The 22,500-nt window shown below is 19.4% G+C and overlaps 5 protein-coding genes across 5 annotated transcripts in view; 2 read left to right on the top strand and 3 right to left on the bottom strand.

Annotated features, from left to right (window-relative positions):
• PF3D7_0215000 (acyl-CoA synthetase) overlaps positions 1-729 on the top strand; it is a gene marked incomplete at both ends in the record, with an annotated part of 2,658 nt that extends 1,929 nt beyond the window's left edge. The window contains one exon of the mRNA XM_001349619.1: positions 1-729. This exon is cut by the window's left edge and continues 1,929 nt beyond it. Within this exon, the coding sequence (XP_001349655.1) occupies positions 1-729 (729 nt within the window).
• Positions 730-2,128: 1,399 nt separating this feature from the next.
• PF3D7_0214900 (rhoptry neck protein 6) lies at positions 2,129-6,876 on the bottom strand (the record flags this gene model as incomplete). The annotated part of the gene is made up of 15 exons (XM_001349618.2): positions 2,129-2,320; positions 2,531-2,633; positions 2,746-2,804; positions 2,926-2,967; positions 3,113-3,175; positions 3,310-3,387; positions 3,469-3,521; positions 3,629-3,670; positions 3,813-3,852; positions 4,008-4,048; positions 4,182-4,251; positions 4,375-4,482; positions 4,612-4,737; positions 4,855-6,629; positions 6,816-6,876. 15 exons carry the CDS (start codon positions 6,874-6,876, stop codon positions 2,129-2,131), a joined length of 2,853 nt encoding a protein of 950 aa, XP_001349654.2.
• A 1,299-nt stretch (positions 6,877-8,175) lies between these two features.
• On the bottom strand, positions 8,176-12,456 carry PF3D7_0214800 (conserved Plasmodium membrane protein, unknown function; the record flags this gene model as incomplete). Its single annotated transcript, XM_001349617.3, has 2 exons — positions 8,176-12,098; positions 12,264-12,456. 2 exons carry the CDS (start codon positions 12,454-12,456, stop codon positions 8,176-8,178), a joined length of 4,116 nt encoding a protein of 1,371 aa, XP_001349653.1.
• Positions 12,457-15,788: 3,332 nt separating this feature from the next.
• On the top strand, positions 15,789-17,672 carry PF3D7_0214700 (conserved Plasmodium protein, unknown function; the record flags this gene model as incomplete). Its single annotated transcript, XM_001349616.2, has 9 exons — positions 15,789-16,014; positions 16,222-16,367; positions 16,455-16,540; positions 16,634-16,697; positions 16,826-16,939; positions 17,049-17,144; positions 17,248-17,314; positions 17,452-17,504; positions 17,619-17,672. 9 exons carry the CDS (start codon positions 15,789-15,791, stop codon positions 17,670-17,672), a joined length of 906 nt encoding a protein of 301 aa, XP_001349652.2.
• Positions 17,673-18,160: 488 nt separating this feature from the next.
• Positions 18,161-22,500, bottom strand: part of PF3D7_0214600 (serine/threonine protein kinase, putative) — a gene marked incomplete at both ends in the record, with an annotated part of 5,145 nt that continues 805 nt past the window's right edge. Inside the window, one exon of the mRNA XM_001349615.1 lies at positions 18,161-22,500. This exon is cut by the window's right edge and continues 805 nt beyond it. Within this exon, the coding sequence (XP_001349651.1) occupies positions 18,161-22,500 (4,340 nt within the window).

The raw sequence follows: 22,500 nt of genomic DNA, 5'->3' as shown, positions 1-22,500 counted from the left end.
CAACATAGAAAAGATAAAGATCCTGAAAGTACCGGAGGACCTATATCACCACATGTATTATATAAGGTACAATCATGGGAAATATATAATGCAAAGGATAGTTTACCAAGAGGAGAATTATTAATAAAAGGAGATTGTATATTTCATGGATATTTTGTACATAAAGATATTACAGATAACTCTTTTACAGAAGATAAATTTTTTAAAACAGGAGATATAGTACAAATAAATAAAAACGGATCTTTAACATTTTTAGACAGATCAAAAGGATTATTAAAATTAGCACAAGGCGAATATATTCAGACAGATATGTTAAATAGTCTTTATTCAGAAATTCCATTTATTAATCATTGTGTTGTTTATGCAGATGATACACTAAGCGGACCTATAGCCGTTGTATCTATTGACAAAGAATTATTTATAAAACATTTGTTAGAAGATAATATAATAAGTGATGTAGGTACAGTAGAAGAAGAATTCTTAGAAGCTATTGATGATGAACAAATTAACTCAGATGTATATGTTAATTATGTTAAACAAAAAATGTTAGAAGCATATAAAAAAACAAATCTAAATGGATATAATATTATTAATCATATATATCTAACTGTAAAGGTATGGGATATTTCTAATTATATTACACCCACCTTTAAAATTAAAAGATTTCATGTATTTAGAGATTATGCCTTTTTTATTGATGACATCAAAAAATTGTATTCTTCCAAGTAGAAGAATATAAATTAATAGAAACGAAAAAAAAAAAAAAAAAAAAAAAAAAAAAAAAAAAAAAAAAAAAATAAAAAAAAAAAATAAAAAAATAAATAATAATAATAATAATAATAATAAAGAAAATGAAACATATAAGAAAATATTAAAATGAAATATATAATAAAAATATCTTAGTCTACAATGAATGATATTTTTTGATATATTTTATTCTTATATATATTCATTTATATTTATTCACATATATATATATATATATATATATATATATGTGCATATATGGGAATGATATACTATGCGAGCACATTTTTTATGAATTTTTTGTTATATTTTATTTTTATATAAAAATTGCAAGTATTCATTCTTGTAATAAGAAATAATTAATTATCCAATTTTGTATTCACAGTAATAATAAAATAAATGAATAAATAATTATTTAATAAATATAATAATTTTTTTTTTTTTTATTTACATGATTTTTATAGCCTTTTTTCTGAATCCACCAATATATATATATATATATATATATATATGTGTGTATATATTGTGTTTCCCTTTTTTTTCTTTTATTATTTTATTTTTTTCGCCGTATAAGAAAATTTATACATATATTTATATATAAATATTCATTTGTTTTAAAAACATATGTTGTTTTTAATATTATCGTAAATAAATAGATAAATAAATAAATATATATATATATATATATATATATATATATATATATATATATGTATTATGTATGTATTGCTTAATTTAATAATGATTATCCATTTTTTTAATTTTTGATTTAATTTATTTTATTATTTTATTTTTTTTTTTTTCATCATTTATATATATATATATATATATATATATATATGATATTACATTTTTTATATATCATATATTTTTTTTTTACAAGATAGCTTTCTTACCATATTGGAATAAGAAAGATTCTTTAAATATATTCAATCACACACATTCGTTTTTTTTTTTTTTTTTTTTTTTTTTTCCCCCTCCTTTTTTATATATTACCATTATAATTATTATCATCGCATTAAATATAGATATTATTTATTATTTTTTTTTATTTTATTTTATTTATTATTATTTTTATGCGAATCAAATAACTAGTAGTATGTTCCAACATAATTTAATTTTATTATTTATGTAAGGAACATAATAACAAAAATTTGTTGATAAACAGCAAAATATAATAAAATAAATACACATATTTATGTATATATATATATATTATTTTTATAGTGATATAATAAAATCATAAAAATAAAATATTAAATATAATGAAAAATTAAAATTAAAAAAAATACTAAAAAAAAAAATATATATAATAAGATATAAATAAGACAATATGCATATGTAGATTTATACATTTGCATATATATATATATACATATTGTTATCCCGTTTTTTGTTTTTCATGTAACGGTAATACATACAACGTACCAATGGTGTCTATTCCTAAAACTTTCATATCGTTTTTCTTTTTTTTCTTATATTTATTTGAACTATTTTCTGATAGTATATCATCCTTCTCTGGGTCTTGATAAAATTGAGCCAAACATATATTATATTCTCCTGGTGTAGATATCTAAAAAAAAAAAATTAAAAATTAAAACAAAAAATTAAAACAAAAAATTAAAACAAAAAATTAAAACAAAAAATTAAAACAAAAAATTAAAACAAAAAATTAAAACAAAAAATTAAAAGAAAAAAATTTCATTATGATAATAATATTAGAACAATTTATTACTACAAAATGATATAAACAAAAAATATCTCTTTATTTTATTTTCCTTACTTTTATATTTTCAAATAAAATTTCGTTATATAAAACTTTGCTTAAAACAGGCTCTTTTAAAATTTCTTCAGACTCCATTAAGTTTTTTTCAATTGTCATGGGTCTAAAATATAAAAGATAAAAATATAAAATATAAAAATATAAAATATAAAAATATAAAATATAAAATAATAAACATTTAATTAAGCATATATTTATGTATATGGTTTATTTACCCGCATGTGGAATTCTTTTTGACGACCAAAAATTGTAAACATTCATGTAAATTATATCCCTAAAAGAAATAATATATATATATATATATATATGTATGTATGTATGTATTCATTTATTTATTCATCATATAGCTTTTAAATAATTTAACAATTTAAATATCGAAAAATATGATGTCTTACTTTTATAGTAACAAATTGGGAAGGTACAAAATGTACATCGTCCTAGAAAAAAAAATATTTAATAATATAAAAGAAAAGTTTATATAAAAATAGGTGTATATTTTATTATTTATTAATATACATATTTATATTCTTCTTATTTGTTTCCTTTTTTTTTTTTTTTAAATATTTTTATATTTATAGATACCGTTGCATATATTGAATATTTTTTATTTCTCTCAGGTTCTGCTATGGCACAGTGATGAAAATCCTAAAAAAAGTAAAATAACAAATATGTAATTACAAAAGTAATATAAATTTGGAATCATAAATATGTGTGAGGAAACTCTTTCATTATAAAAAAAAAAATATATATATATATATATATATATATATATAACTAACGGGTCGACAGGTTCCATTATGTTCGTTAATGAAAGGTTCACATATGGTCTCAATATTTCTACCTATTTGTTCTAATTTCTGCAAAAAAAAAAATAAGATTATATAAAATATATAAATAAATAAATATATATATATATTTCAACTTTTTTAAATTCTTACGTAGCATTGAGTAGGACCACGTGGTCTGTTATAACACCTCTCCTTATTACATTCTACAAAATAGGAGAAAATAAACGATACACATTAATAAATTTCTAATATATATATATATATATATATATATATATATATTATTTATCATTGTGTTTTCCCTGTTTACCCATAGGACAATAGAGATGATGGCTTTTTTTTTCATTCCAAGCTATAACAAAATAAAAATAAAATAAATATTCCCATAATATTGGAAACATATACAAATGTTAATTCATATATATATATATATATATATATATATGTATGTATATATTTCTTATTTTCCTTTTTAGGAAAGTTTTATTGTATACTTATTTTGCTTCTTTTCATGATCTTTTCTTCCTCAAGTTTCTACAAATTACAAAAAAAAAAAAAAAAAAAAAAAAAAAAAAAAAAAATGTCACTAAAATATATCCCTATAAAGGTATATCACACATTAATATATATATATATATATATATTTATATATTTATATATTTATACACTTTTCATTTTTGTTTTATTACGTTATATTCTGGGAAATTATAATGTTTCATCAATCCATAACCTTTAAGGAAGATAAATGAAGATATTTCATTAGGAACATAAATAAATATAAATTTAAATATATACATATATATATATATATATATATATATATATATATAATATATATATTTCCTAATTAGTCTTATTATTACCTTTCTCGTTTATATATTTTTGTAAAGCATTTTCCGATATGTCTTTTAACTTTTTCAATTCGTCGTTAATCTAAATATTATACATAAAAATCAAGATATACATATATATATTATAACATATATTTTTAAAATAGGGTGTGTCACATTATTTAACATTCTCATTTTCTTTTTTCTTTTTTTTTTTTTTTTATACCTTGGTTAATCTAAGTGTCAAAATTTCCACAGATTTTTGAATAAGCTCATTGTATATTTTATATTCTTTGATTCTACTCATGGCTTCAAATTTTAATTTTAATTCTCTCTAAAAAGAATAATAAGAATGAAAATACACATATGGTATATATATATATATATATATATATATATATATATATTTATTTATTTATTTATTTATTTATTTATTTTTTTTTTTTTTTTTATCATTTAATACATTTTTTAGATCTTTGTGGTGGCTTAATTTATCATTCAAATTGTGAAGTATTGTATCCATGCTTGTTAAATTTTTATGCATTCTTTTGTCTACGTTGAACATGTTAGATTCATATTTCTTTTTCTCCTATTAAAAAGAAACATATATATATATATATATATATATATAATAATATAATATTTCATTTTAGAAAAAAATAAAATAAAATTCATTTTTTTTTTTTTTTTTTTTTTTTTTTATTACCTCATAATGATTTTTATGATTGGTTGATACATTTAATGTTTCATTAAATTTATTTTGTTCATTATGAAGATTGTGTTTTTTTTGTTGATTTGTGAATATATGGTTATTTACTTTATCAATATCATTATTCCTATTATTATTATATATATCTATATTTGATTTTGTTATTGTTATTTCAGAATTTTTATTTATTTTTTCATAGTTTTCCTTGTTTGCATTTGTTACATTTTCAATCTCTTTAATATTTTTATCTTTTTCGTTTTCTTTTTCGTTTTCATTTTCGTTTCCATTTTCGTTTTCATTTTCGTTTTCATTTTCATTTTCACTTTCATTTTTATTTTCATTTTCATTTCCATTTTCATTTCCATTTTCATTTCCATTTTCACTTCCATTTTCATTTCCATTTTCATTTCCATTTTTTCCTTTTTTTTTTTTTTTTTTGTTTTCCATGTCTTCATCCTCATCTTCTTCGTCATCATTTTCTTCTATTTCTTCCATATCATTTTCATCATCATTATCATCATGTATATCTTGTTTATCATTTTTTTTCTTTTCGTTATCGTCTTTCTTTTTTTCATCATTTTGTTTATTCTTTAATTTTTCCATATCTTTGCTTTTTTCTTTCTCTATATCTTTATCTTTTTCTTTTTCCTTCGCAGTATCTTTACTTTTTTCCTTCTCTATATCTTTATCTTTTTCTTTTTCCTTCTCAATATCTTTACTTTTTTCCTTCTCTTTATCTTTACCTTTTTCCTTCTCTTTATCTTTACTTTTTTCCTTCTCTTTATCTTTACTTTTTTCCTTCTCTATATCTTTACTTTTTTCCTTCTCAGTATCTTTACTTTTTTCCTTCTTAGTATCTTTATTTTTACCATTCTTTTTCTTATCACTAAATTCCTTTTCAATTATTTCATTTTCCTCTTCTTCCAAATGTGTTTTATCTGTTTCCTTTTTATCATCATCAATATCATCATTTTCATTTTTATCTTCTTCAACATCATCATCAACTTCATCTTCATCACTTATTTCATCATTATCTTCATCATTTTCATCTTTATTTTCATCTTTATTTTTGTTTTCTGATTTTTTTTCTTTCTTATCCTCTTCTTCGTCTTCTTCATGTTCCTCTACTTTTTTTACTTCTTCTATTTTATGATCATCAGATTTTTTGTTTTCCTCAACTTTATGATCATCAGATTTTTTGTTTTCCTCAACTTTATGGTCATCAGATTTTTTGTTTTCCTCTACTTTATGATCATCTGAAATTTTCTCTTCTTTTTTCTTTTCTTCTAATTCTTTCACTCCTTCTTTTACATCCTTTTTGTTCTCTGCATTGGAATTAGAGATATCCTGTTTTCCTTTTTCATTTTTATTTATGTCTTGTTCATTTTTTCCACTTTGTAAATTTAATTCATTTTGTCTATGCAAATCGCTTTTATTGATTTTATTTTTCTCTTCAATTTGCTTAGTTCCATTATTATTATTATTATCATCTTTTTCTTTTGTTATATTATTAATTTCAGAATCTTTATTATCGACATCTACACAATCATTGATGGTGCAGTTTTGTAAAAAGCTAGTATGTGTTCCATAAGTAAGGTGTGTTTTATTAGATTTATTATTATGTAAATTATATTGATTGTTATTTTTTGTATGAACATTATCTATCTTATTTTTTATAGGAATGAAAGGAGGTTCACTTGAACTTTTCTCTTCCTTTTTAATATTTATATCTTCTACAATGTCATTGTATGAGTTTATTAAATTGGCGTGTTCTTAAAAAAAAGAAATAAAATAAATAAATAAATAAATAAATACATACATATATATATATATATATATCATAATGACTAAGGGGTGTACCATCTTATTATGATGTAATCATTTATATAGGAATAAAATATATAATTATATATATATATATATTTATTTATATATATATATATTTATTTAATATTTACCTTTATTTCTTAAAAACCCTTTTGCTAAAACAGCTAGAAATACCAGAAAAAAATATTGCATTTTTTGTGTTTAAAAGAAGACTCATTTAAAAGAACATCACCTTTACTTATAAAAAATATAAAATTACAATTCTGATTAATAATATATTTATTTATATATTATTTTTTATATTTTTATTTATATATTATTTTTAATTAAAAGCATTATAGTTCTTTAATTATGAATATTTGGTTTTATGAGATTAATATTATTATGTGGTAATAGGGAAAAAAAAAAAAAAATATAATATATATATAATATATTCTATATTTATATATGTTTTATTAAATTCTAGAGAATTTTCTAGTGAATAACAAATAATATAACCATAAATTAATTGGATTCCTTTTTATATATTTAATTTTAAAAGTTCAAGTATTATTAAAATATATATATATATATATATATATTTTATATATATATGTGGAAAATTACACATTATAATATATACATATTATATGTACATATTTATAATACGTATATTATATAAATAACCAAAAATTTGGGGAGAAGAAATCAAAAAAAAAAAAAAGAAAAATTCTATGCATTTATAGTGCATGTAAAATATAAGATAATAAAAATTGGTATATTATATATATATATATATATATTATATACATATATATATTTTTTTTTTTTTTTTTCTTTCATGCATAATAATATACTCATGAAGGCCATATCAACAATTAAAAAATTCGTAAGTAGATAATTTAAAAATTAATAATAGAAAAAAAAAAAAAAAAAAAAAAAAAAGCAGATATAATCTATATATAAGAATATCTTTATATTTATAATCTAAAAATACAAATAAGAAAAAAAAATATCCTTTTATCATATTATAGAATAATATATATATAACATATAAATAATATCGGATTGAAATAAATCACATGGAAATGAAAAAAAAGAAAAAAAAAAAAAAAAAAATTATGAATTAAAAAAAATTTTATATATAATCAAATCGGAATATAACAATATAAAGAAATTCGGATATATAAATATATATATATATAGATAAAAACAAATGGGCGCATATAAATATATGAAAAAGAAAAAAAAATATATACATATATATATATATATATATATATACACATATACATTGACATTTATATGTTATTCCAAAAAATATTAAATTATGTGAAATAATATATTTTTACTGAATATATTATTGATAAATATCAAAAAAAAAAAAAACAATTTATGAAAAGGGTAAGAATATATGTTCACCCAAATGGAAATGTAAGAAAAATATAAATAAATATATACATATATAATATATATACATATATACATTTAACGTGTTTTAATTTGTCAAGTTCAATAATTTATGGGTTCACAGGAAAACCCAGATAATGCATTTTTAGATATTAAATAATTGAGAAAACCCTCCAAATGATACTTTTGATTTTTCCAGACGATAATTTTTTTTTTTGCTTCTAACATGGCATTAACCTTTTCTTGTACTCTATCTTGTACATCATCTAATTTAATATCCACATTATCGATAACATCTGAATGTTTAACTATTTCTATTTTTGTAATTTTTAAATCTTTTACAATAATATCCGTCATATAATATGGTGGTTTTTTATTATTACATTGAACAGCAACATTTACTGAGAAAGTTGGTTTACTTCCTACTAAAAATGCATATGTACTTATGGGACAAAAGTTTGTACCTAAACATAATTTAAGAAAGAGAGGACCTATAATATGTTTAAAATATCCATCCAAAGATAAATAATATATGCCTTTTTCATAATAAAAATTCATATTCATAATTTTTACAGATCTTAAACCTTGTAAAAATAAAAGAGTTGCATGATAAAATGTCTTCTCTTCATGGTATATATGACCCACATTAAAACATGGTTCTTTTGCTATATATTTTTTTGTTTTACATTTCCCTACACTATTTGGTATAATTTCGTGAAAACTTGTTGATTTAAAAAAATTATTTAAACGCTTATTAACTGATGGCATATTAAAACGAAAAATAGGCTCTTTTTTAAAGAATACCATTAAAAATATGAAAACAATAAGTATAAATAAAAAGGAATGTATTAATATTAATACTCTAGGAGTATTATATGCCTCTTTTCTATTCCTTTTCCTCTTTTCTAATTTTGACAATATCATAGATTTAAAAGGAATCCATTTTTTTAAATATATATATCGTTCTTCATTTTTATAATTTCTAGTTATTATATCACCATTTCCGTTCTTTTCATATATTCTTTTTTCAGAACAAATAATAACAGCTCGTTCTCCTGACGTATTTTTTATATATTCCTCAGCATCTTCATTAATAGCATAATTATTATTATCATAATTTAAAACATCGTTCACACATTCTTCTTCTTCTTCACCATCATTATTATTTAAATTGTTCATATTATCCACACTATTTATATTATTCATATTATTCCTACCATCCATATTATTCATATTATTCGTACCATCCACATTATTCATATTATTCGTACCATCCACATTATTCATATTATTCGTATCATCCACATTATTCATACCATTCGCATCATCCACATTACCACTCTCATGGTGGACACCCATATTTTCATTGGACCCTTTTTTGCCCCTTCTCATATTAAATCTTAAAATACCTTGATTCGTTCTTCGTACATGTAAATCACCTTGCGTATGGATCTCCCTATTTATATATTCAACTTGGGTTTCGTCGTCCTCTAAATTTTGCATCGATATCCTTCTCATCATCAACATACCATTGACCATATTATCACCATGGTGTAATTGTATCTGCTGCTCATAAGCATCATATATACTGTCTTCGCTATCACTATTCATATCATTATCCCTCATTTTTGAACCCTCATTTTTTTTTATTAAAAAAGAAAAAAATATGGAAAATATTTGTGTTTCATCAAAATGGTCACCATCACCCTTTTGAGTATTCAGATCCACAATCTCACTAAATTTATTTTTTTCAAACAATAAAATACGTCTTTTTAACCTTTTTAATTTCGTTATATATTCCTCCCATTGGTTTACATACAAATTTATGGAAAAGCATAACAACCCATATAATATAAACAAAAGGAATTTACAAAATTTAATTTTCTCACTCTTAAGTAAAATTGTGATATTCAAATTATTGGTATGCTTTACAATTTGATAAAATGTTAATAATGCGATACATATAATTTCACCTAAGGATATATGTAAAAATGCAGAACCTAAATAAGAAAAGAAAACTGCAAATGAAAAATAAAAATTCAAAAGTTTATTAAATACAAAATTTGAATTTATCATTTCACTTTTTGAACTAGATATGTTGCTATTATTTCTTGATAAAAAATCATCTGATGTATTAGATACTTTATCGTTACTTTCATTTAAACATAAATGATTAGAAGTTTCGGATACCAATATTCTTTCGTTCACATTGTCATTTTCTGAGGAGTTTATGAATTCATTCTTTAGTTCACTGATCTTTTTATATAACTTTGAAAAGCTTTCATAATACATATTTAAAAAAAATACACTTAAAAAGAAACACATAGATATTATTACAGGGAAAATAAATGGTAACATAACAAAAAAAGGATAGATATATCCTTTCTTTATTTTTAATTTTAAAATATTTAACATATCCATATAATCAATTAATATTCCTTCAATATTAAAATTAAAATAACTCAAATATATATATATACCAAATAAACTGCATTCTACTCCTGTTATTAAATATATACATAAACATAATAACACAAATAAAAATATTACATAACCTATCTTTATCATATTAAAATTAGTTTTGATACAATTACTTTTTAATAACGAATTAAATTTATTCTTTTTTAAATATATATAAGTATCATTATCTTTCATTGTATTATATATATTATTATAACACAAAACATTTTTATCACATTTATTTTGTTCTAAAATATTATTCCTACAATTATTATTACGATAATTATTATGATAATTATTACGATAATTATTATGATAATTATTATGATAATTATTATTATTACTATCACCATTAATATTATTATTATTACTATCACCATTAATATTATTATTATTACTATCACCATTAATATTATTATTATTACTATCACCATTAATATTATTATTATTACTATCACCATTAATATTATTATTATTACTATCACCATTAATATTATTATTATTGTTATTATTAAAATTACTATTTTTATCACCATCGTTTACACTTTGAATCATACCATTTTGTTTTTTTTTCCTTTCATTATCAATACATTTTTGTATTACTTTATCATCACCGTTAGCTTTCTTTTTATCCTTTATATTTTTTTTTTTTGTATTATCTTCATCATTATGAGTTCTAGTATTCATTTTTTCTTTTTTTGTTTCTTCAGTTTGTATATCATCTCTGTTTTGGGGTTCGCCACTCTTAAGGTCGTCTGTTAATTCGACATTGTTTCCATTACCTGAAAAATCATTAACAACACCACTAGTCATATTCTTATCATTAATAATTAGATTATTTATTTGTGCATGTCCTTCTTCTTCGACAAGATCTTTTGTTGAAAGGGGACCGCTTGTAGTAACCTCTAGATTTGATTCATTGAGACATGCAGATATCTTAATATTTCCATTTTTAAATATATGTATTTTTAAAGAAGTAAAACTAAATAACAAAAAAGATGATATTGTTGATAACATACAATAATTCAAAAAATAATATGCACCATTTAACATCCTTGCCTCTAATAAATATAAATTTAATGATGATACTATAAATAAAGATATAAATACATCAACAAATTGAAAACGCGATATGAAATTTAAAATTTTAAATTTCTTTAAAATAAATTCTTCATTCTCATTTATTGTATTAATATAATTTATCTCATCATTCTTAAAAATATTTTCACTATAATATATATCATCCTTGTATATATCATTAATATTCTTATTTCTATTATATTTATTCATTTTATATCTATTCTTGTTATATTTAGCATTGTTATATTCTCGTGCACGTATTCTTCTTCGTCTCCTTCTCTTTTCCTCTTCTCGTTTTTTATTCATTTTATATAATACGATAAAACTATAAAAGTTATCACTAACCATAAGTAACTTGAGAAACGGTATTATAATAGAAAAGAATAGAAGCATGGCCATATTAAAATAACTTCCCTTGGTAAACAATAGCCATATTGATTCAATTATCGAGTTCTCGTAAACTTTGGTTTTGTCCTCAATAATACCTTAAAGAAAATATAAAGAAAATATATATATAAATAATAAATAAATAAATAAATACATACATACATACATATATATATATATATATATATATATATATATATATACACCTTTGTGTATATCTTCTTTTATGGATACACTTTCATTTTTTCATATAAGGTACTTACTTCCATGGAAAACAATTTTTACTGCTGGATTTATTATTCCATTTATAAAAAAAAAATATGATGCATAAAATAAAAAAAACGAAAATAATAAACAATAATTTAATATATTTATTTTATATATTTGTGATTTTTTCGATAAGCCCAAAATATACTCTTTACATTTATTATAAGCATTACGTAATAATTCCAACATTCTGAACTTTATAGAATAAATTATTGTAATTTACTTTTTTTTTTTTTTTTTTTTTTTTTTTTGTTTTATTTTAAATATTATAACACATTTATTATTATATACTTTTTATATTTTCTTTAATTTTCATTTTAGCTCTAGACTAATTTCATTTATGATTACCATTTATTTAAAGCAACAAAAAAAAAAAAAAAAAAAAAGCATTCATTATTCGTAACTTTAAAATATATTCAGTATGTATGTATAATAAAAATATAAATATTATAGATATAATATTATTATATGTTTATATATTCATCTATGGGAATTCTAATAGTTATATATATATATATATATATATATATATATATATATATATATATATATGTATGTATTCAATAAAATCCTGATATTTCCTTTTTTTTATTAAAGCAAACACTATATTATTTAAAAAAAAAAAAGAAAATCAATATAAGGGCATATACAAAAAAAATTATACAACAACATATGTAAAATAAAAAATAACATAAAATACCTCTAAAAATAAAAGATTAAAAATTATACATATATATATATATATATATATATATATGTAAATAAATGTATAATTTTTTGTACTTTTTTTCTTTTAACAGATTAAAAATTAAATCTATAATATAGGTTCTATAAATATTATAATATATATATATATAATTAAAGAAAATAAGAAATTAATTTGTATTTAATTGAATTAATAAAATGACATTGAATTATTTTAAAAATATATAGATTATTTATATATATATATAATACATATATAATGTAGAAAAATTAAAATTATAAAAAATTAAAAATTATGTAAATAGGAAAAAATCGAAATCTATAAAAAATATTAATTTATATATAAAGGAGTAAATCTAAAATAATATATTTTTTATATAATATATATAATAATATATATATTTAGAAATAATGAACAATATATATATATATATATATATGTTTTTCTTTCTATATACATATAATATTATGAAACTATTAATATATTATGTTATATATAACAATATATATATATAGTGAACAAAAAAAAATAAAGGGTAAAAAAAAATTGAAATTTTTTTATAGAACCAAGATCCCCCAATAGGTAAAACTATAATCCAATATATAATATATTATAAATATTATGTAATATATAATATAATAATTAACTATATATTATAATAATATTTTTATAAATATATATTATTTCATGATACTATATTATGATATATATATATAATATTTATTTACATGTTTATTTTATTTATTATTAATATATTATATATATTATAATATATAAATAAAAAATAATCCTTTTTTTTTTTTTTTTTTTTTTTTTCATTTTCTTACTCTCACACTTTTAAAATTAAAGTAGTTAAAATATATATATAAATATATATAATATTATAATAAAAACTCCTTTTTTTTTTTAATTTTAACTTGGGATTTTAAATAATATATATGGTAAATCAAAATAATTCTTAAAAAAAAGAAAAAAATTATTTATAAATCTATATTTTAAAAACTAAAAAAAAGGAAACAAATTATATATTATATTTATATATAATACCAATTTTGCATATATATATATATATAATATATTTAATTAACGAAAAATGTGAACTCATTTTTATTTTAGCTACATGAAGTTCTATATTAAAAAAATAAAATAAAATATAATATAATATAATATAATATAATAATGTAATATAAAAATATATTATATATTATTATTTTTATTTTATATATATATATATACATATATATATATATATAAATATATATTATGTATATGTTAAACCTTTGGTGGAATTCATTTTAATTTTACGGAATAAAATGTGAAAAGTTGAAATTGATTTTTTAAGAATATAATATAAAATAAAATTAAAGAATATTTTCACACATAAAAATTTTAATTTAATACTTCTTCCACATTGTGTGGGAAAAAATATAAATAAATAAATATATATATATATATATATTTATTGAGACTAAATACATATTTATATTGTAAAAAAAAAAAAAAAAATGATATATTTATCTTATATTATATATATATATATATATAATATATAATGAAAATAAGAAAAAAAAAAAAAATCCCCAATTTACAAATTCAATACTTCAAGGAACTTGTATGAATATTTAGTATTATTTTCATATATCACATTATTTTTTTTTTATTTTTATTATTTTTTTTTTTTTTAAAGATTTCATTAAAATAGTTAACATTTTAATAATATCTTTATTTAGGTGTATACAAATTAATATATTCATGATATATATGTAAAATTTTAATAATAATACTTAGATGAAATAAATATGAATAATATATATGTAACATTTCTCCCTTTATTTATTATTATTTTATATTCTCTTTTGTCCCCACCTCTATAAATGATATTATTACACAATGTGAAGAAATATTTATTTTGTTCTAGTTCTCATTATTTTCCAAAATTTGAAAAAAAAAAAAAAAATTTATAGAAAGATTGTTGTATTTATTCAAGAATTATTTTTTATTTTCTACAACTTTAAAATAAATTTTTTATAAAAATAAGGCAAATCTAAATAATACACATATAATCTATATTTTCCCATTGAAAATAAATTTATATATTAATTGTAAAAAAAAAAAATAAATAAATAAATAAATAAATAAAGGTTTCTTTTTACCTATAATAGTATTAAAGCACCCATGCACACACACAAAGGAAAAGAAAAAAAAAAAAAAAAAAAAAAACCTTACCTGTTCATAAAAAAAAAAAAAAAAAAAAAAAAAAACTAGGAAAAAAAAAATTCCCCTTTATTATTATATGTTAAAAGCTAGCTCACAAAAAATAAAATAAAATATATATATATATATATATATATATCAGTATAGAAAAGAATAGATAAACATAGATAATATATTAATTTATATTAATATTTATACATAAAGACATTTTAAAGCTTTAATTCATTAACCAAATAAAATAAGAAAACATTAAAAAAGAATTGTTATAGTATTGAACGAATATTTTGAATACAACCACAAATAAGAATAACATCATATATATAGATTATTTTAATAGCAAATTAGTAGACATCTTAAATATAAAATTATTTTATATTTTAATATATATGTATATATTTATTTATTTTATTTTTTAATTTATATTTATCTTTTAAATAAAACCCCTTCATTTTTAATGTCTAGAATTTAACAAAAAAAATAAAATATAATAATTTATTATTCTATTTTTATACTGGAAATATATCAAACGTCTTTTCTCTATTTATTACTGTATTTTTTTTTTTTTTTTTTTTTTTTTTCTTCTGTTATTTAATCTTATAAGATGATTAATACATTTCAAATTCGTGATTTTAATAAATTTCCTTTTTCATCAAATGAACAAAAAATAATTTCACATTTTACGAACGAACATAATGATAAATTCAATGATAATTTATCTCAATTACAAATACCTCAAGAATTAAAGAAAAATATAATAACAAATAATTTACATGATGAAAAAGTAATACTTACGGATAATAATATGAAAGAGAAATGTAACCATATTGGTAAATCATGAACTATTATATATATGATGAATATTAATGTTTTTTTTTTTTTATATGTATCATATTTCATAAGATAATAAAAATATATATGTACAAGATAAAAAGGAATAAAATAAGAAAAATGTATAATTTGTATAATTATCCTATATATATAATGTATATATTATATGTTTACAATTTTTTTTTTTTTTTTATTTTATTTTGAAGACCGCGATACTATTACCAAAGAAATTTCCATTGAAAGACTATTACACAAGATAAGAAATTTAGAAAATGAAAAAAAATTCTTACTAAGGTTTTTAGAAAATAAAAAAAATATAGAATTAGAATATAAAAAAGCACTAGAAACACAGGTAATAAAAATATATATATATATATATATATTAAAAAAATTTACCTATGCATCATCTAATTTTTCTTTGTACACATACATTATATAGGCAGCCTACGTAAATTCTGAGAATAAAAAATCACAATTTTATGAAAACGAATGGTTAAATATGAAATCCTTAGAATATTCCCTAATGTAAGAATTGAAAAAAAAAATAAATAAATAAATATATATATATATATATATATATATATATTATAAATATATGTTTTTTTTTACTTTTTTAAGAAATTCTGGAAAGGAACCTTTGAGACAATCTTTAGAAATGTTATACGACGATTCTAACATAAATGTATTGCAAAAAAAAAAGAAAAACTCAAATGAATATCATAATATGTATATATATGTATATATATGTATGTATGTATTTATTTATTTATTCATTTGCATTATATTTGATTCCGTTTTTTTTGGATGTAGAAACTTGGGGGACTTACAAGAAACCAAGAAATGTTTATTATAAAATTAATAGAAGATCATAAAAACTTAAATAAAGAAAGAAGTATAATTTCTAAAAAGTATAACGAAGCCGTGGTATGATATAAATACAAATAAATGAATATGTATGACTAAAAGTCCATGTTTCCCTCTGTCTTGTATCAATAATTTTATTTATTTTAATATGGTAACAATTTTTCTATAGGATGCAAATTTTCAATTATATCAACAAAATGAAATGCTCAAAGCACAAAATATAAGTCTCTTAGAAAAAAACAAAGACTTAGTGAATGAAGAACTGGTAATTAATATATTGATATGTATCATGAATAAATTAATAAATAAATATATATATATATATATATATATATTTTTTTTTTTTTTTTTTTTTTTTTTTTTGATAGGATAAGAAACTAAATGCCTTGAATTCATCGCTTATATATGTTCAAAAGGAAAATATTCAATTACAAGGTTATATAAATAAATATATATTTACACATTTGATTAATTAAAACATATAAACATATTTTTCAAATATAGATCTCTCCAAGTTATATATATATATATATATATATATATATATACAACATTGTTTCTCTTTCTTTTAGATGTACTGGATCAATATTCCAAGTTGATAAAGAACATTAAGGATTGCCCTGATGTAATTAAAAAAATGAAACAAAAAAGAAACACATACACATATAAGTATATATATATATATATATATATATTTATATATATATATATTTTTTATTTATTTTTATTTTCTAATCAGATGAAGGCTGTTAATGACGAATTAAATAAATTTGCAAACTACTTATCTATTTGAAATATGAAAAGCAAGAAGATACATATATATATATATTTATATATTTATTTATTTATTTATATTTTCCTTTATGTTAATTGTTTTTTGTTCACATGTTTTATAAATACTTTTTTTGATAATAAATAATGCATATATTCTACATATTAATCCTATTCATTTAAATATATCATATCATATTATATTATTTTATTTATTTTATTTTTTTTTTTTGTTAAATATTTAATATTTTCTAATAAATTAACATGTTATGCTTTTATAACGTTGTTATGTTGACACTTTAAAATATAAAACATAAAAGAATAAATAAATATACATATATATTTTTTTTTTTTTCCACAATAATAAATGTTAACAAAAAATATAGTTGAATATACAAAAACCATTCTCTCTGTCTCCACCTTTATATATATAATATTTTTATTAAAACAATAAAAATGTATACATATAAAAATGTTAGTATATATATTTTATAGGTATACCATGCTGTTTTATATCAAATCTCTAAAAGAATAATGTATTAAGGCTTCTCGAGCATTTTGTATTCTTGTCCAAGGGTTAGGATCTAATAACCTTAGGCATAGATCTAAAAGATCCGTATGTTGTTTCCATATGAAAGGTTCAAATTTTGGTTTGTTTTCCATTAATATTTTTTTTTTTAAATGAATAGGCATATAATTATTAATTTCATATGGGAAGCGTCCATCCATTAATACATATAAAATAACACCACATGCCCATATGTCATTCCCCGGTGAAACAATACCATCAAATGATTCTGGTGGCATATATGGTGGAGTTCCACATATAATTTTTGATTTGTTTATTCCAGGAAATTTTGTTTTTGAAACAATTTCGATCATATCCATATCTATTATACATAAATCACTAAATGATGGATTCATATTACTTTTCATATTTTTTTTATTTTTATATAATTTACTAAAATTATAACGTCCACCTTTTTTATTATAATTATGAATGGAACAAATCTGAGAAGGAAATGCGTCGTCACAAAAGGTTTCATATTTTGAATTGGTACCATATGGATTATGAGAATGTATTGAATTTTCATAATTTACAATTCTCTCATATCTTGATGAATCAGTACACATATTATATTCATATAATTTATCTTTTATATTTACATTATCATATTCTTCTTCGTCACTCACTTGTATTATATCATAACATATAGATGAATTATATGACCAATTACTATCATCTTCATAATTAAATAATGTATCCATATTATTATTATATTTTATATAACATTTTGGGCTCTTCAATTGAATATCATTCGATAATATATTCTTCTTAGTATTTTTTTTTAATAATATGTGTGAACAATTTTTCTGAAAAATATTTAAATTCTTATGTTTCTCATTATATAGATTTCTAATAAACTTCTTTCCTCCCATAATTTTTTTCCCAATAGTATCCATTCCTCTCAATTGAAGGTCTTTCTTATGAAGGTTACTACAAGATGTTGAGAATGAAATTTCCTCATGATTATTAAACAAAAAACTACCATATTTTTCATAATTAAAACGTTTTTTTTTCCTTTTTTTATTTTTAAACATAATATTCTCTAATTTAATATCTCTATGAATAATATTATTAGAATGAAAGAAATCTAAAGCTATGAAGATGTTTTTCATTATCTTTTTTATTTCATATACATCCAAAGAACCAGGTACTAAAGACATAAAATAATCTAATAATGTAGACCCTTCACAATAATCCATTATTATACAGATATAATTGTTATTACAAAATATATCATATATAGATATAATATTTTTGTGAGGATTATTTTTTAAAAATAAATATTTTTTTATAAAATTATCCACAAATATTTCATTACACTCTTTTAATACTACTTTCATAGCATATACTCTTTTGTTATTCATATTTATACATTTATACACTTGAGATTTATCACCATAATATATTAATCCTATTATCTCATATGTATTATTTTCTAAATTATATTTTTCCTTTACATAAGGAATTGAACATTTTTTTAATTCACAACTTTTTTCTCCTTTATCATTATTATTATGTTTATTATCTTTTATATTAAAAATATTATAATTAATTCTACTTCCATGGCTCTTTATATTATAATCATCATGTATCTCATTTTTTCCATTTATTTTATAGTAATTATTATAATATGTATATTTGTTTTTTCTTTTTCCTTCATATTTTTCTCCTTCGCATTTTTGTTCCACGTTCTGTATGTTTATTTCCTCACAACTATGTTCCCTTTGATTATTATCATTACGATGATCATTATTAAGATCATTATTATTATCATTATTATTATGATCATTATGATCATTATTATTATCATTATAATTATCATTATTATTATCATTATAATTATCATTATTATTATCATCATTATTATCATTATAATTATCATTATTATTATCATCATTATTTTCATTAATACAGTTTTTTTTTTTTTTTTTTTTGTTATTAACATGGTTACTTAATTTATGCTCTTCATCCCCTTTTACGTTCACCTGGTCTATCAAAGTCTTATAACTGTTCAAACATTTTATGGTCTTATATATATTTTTTTTTTTTTTTTTTATTATTTGGCGTACATTTTTTTTTATGTGCATCTTATTCTCAACACATAAATGTTTCATTTTTCTTAATTTGTACGAACAAAGGGAACGTTTTGTTTTCTTTTCTTCTCCTTTTATTTTATTATTTTTCCTACTCTTCGAAGTATATGCACTTTCTTTACTTTTATTGTTCTCTTTTGTTCTCTTCCTATTTTCATGTCCAAATACGTTTCCATCAAACGATATCGATATTTCATTCTTTCTATATATATATTTTTTTTTTGTTGTTGTTGTTTCCTTCCTTTCTTTCTTCTTAATCGCTTTTTTTTTATATTTACTTATACACTTAGAAACCAACTTATTCTGAGCCTTTTTACTCATCTTATTTTTCATAAAATCATAATTAGAGTAGTCACAAGTTTTGGTATGATAACATTTTGATAAACTATTCATCATATTCATGCTTTTAAAAAAATTGTAGGATTTGTATATCCCGCGAATATCTATGTTATCATTCTTTTTCTGTGGTACATGCTTTGTCCTTTCTATTCTTTCATTATATATAGAAACATTTTTATGGATTCTATCTAAACTAGTATATAACAAGTTGCATTTGTAATCCGAAATTTTTTTTGTTAATTCGGTTGGACTTTTATTTGTTCTAAACGTTTTAATAAATACATCCTCTTTTTTTATAACATTATGTTTTTGATCCCCTTTCCCTTTCATAAATTCAAAAAAAAGACTCGTTTGTGATTTATTTATTTTATCATTTTTTTTAACACATTTATATAAAATGTTAGAACTAAATTCTTTTTTATCATTGATATTGTCATATCGTCCTATTTTTATATTGTCCATGTTCCTTTTATTTTTATGTGTTATAATGTAACTTCCTTCTTTTGTATTCTCTTTACTTATGTTAAAAGTATCTTCTTCTTTGTTTTTTTCATTCACATGTTCCTTATTTCTACCATTAATTTGATGCTCTTTAATAAAATTCTCTTCATTTAATATATTATTACGCTTATGATCATTAAAAAACCTATCTTTTATATCTTCTAATATTTTAATATTCTCATAACAGTAAATATATTTTTCTCCTTTCCTACCTTCATTTTTAGGTTTTCTTGTTTTATTATAATTTTTTTTCCATTTATTATAACATTTGCCATTAATTGATAAAAGTGAAGAATTCAAGTTTTTTTCCTTCCTCATCATTTTATGATTCCCCCTTTTTGATGACTCTTTATTTTTACAATAATCATTTTGGATTTTTTCATCAGTATATTGGATAACTCTTCCATGCTTGTTATTAATATTGTTACTATTATTATTATTTTTATTTTTATTTTTTTTATTTTTTTTTTTATTTTCATCTTTTTTTTTGTGTTTTTTTTCTTGGCCTATTTTTTGGCCCCTTCTAATTTTATTAAGCCACCATGGTGCTCCATAAAAATATAAAACAGAATCACTATATACTTTTCTATTCATTATACTAAAACGTCTACGCAGCTTATTTATATTTATCACAGTTTCCTCTCCCTTAAAAGCATGTTGTGTAGATAAAGAGTCAATCATACCTTTTGAATTTTTATATACCATATCATTATAATAGTTATATGATAACATTTTAACATTATCATCATGTTTATAATCATTTTGTATATAAAATTGGGTCTCCTCTTTTATAGAAGGGGAATATAATTTTTCTTGCCCCTCCACAAAGTATACATTATTGTATACCTTATTTATATGTATATGTTTTTCCTTTACATTATATAATTTAGTGTTTGAATTTTTGGTTGTATGAGAACTTTTACTGTGAGAAAAATGATCATGATCACAAAGGACATGAACATCATCCTTATTATATTTATCACATTCTTTTGGTTTTTCTTTTCTATTCGGATCATTATTATTTCTATTAAAAGTATTATAAAATAATATATCCTTTTTCATATAATTTAATATTACACCTTCTTTGCTTTTCTCTTCATCTTCAACACATTTGTCTATATCTTTCGTCACATTATCACCTGAACATGTATTACATTTTTTTACACACGTTTTGGATATACCAAGCAAAACAAAATCCTTCTCTTTATTTATATCAATTACCCTCTCTTTATATTCTACAGCTTTCTTCAATTTTTTACACAACTCCATAGGATTATCACGTGGACCACTATTTATAAAATTGGAAAAACTATTTTTTTTTTCATGTAGATTATAAGACAAATCATTCA

The sequence above is a fragment of the Plasmodium falciparum genome, assembly GCF_000002765.6.
Source record: "Plasmodium falciparum 3D7 genome assembly, chromosome: 2".
Classification (NCBI taxonomy): domain Eukaryota; phylum Apicomplexa; class Aconoidasida; order Haemosporida; family Plasmodiidae; genus Plasmodium; species Plasmodium falciparum.
The sequence above is the reverse complement of the archived record's forward strand: the minus strand, read 5'-3'. Positions and strand labels throughout refer to the sequence as shown.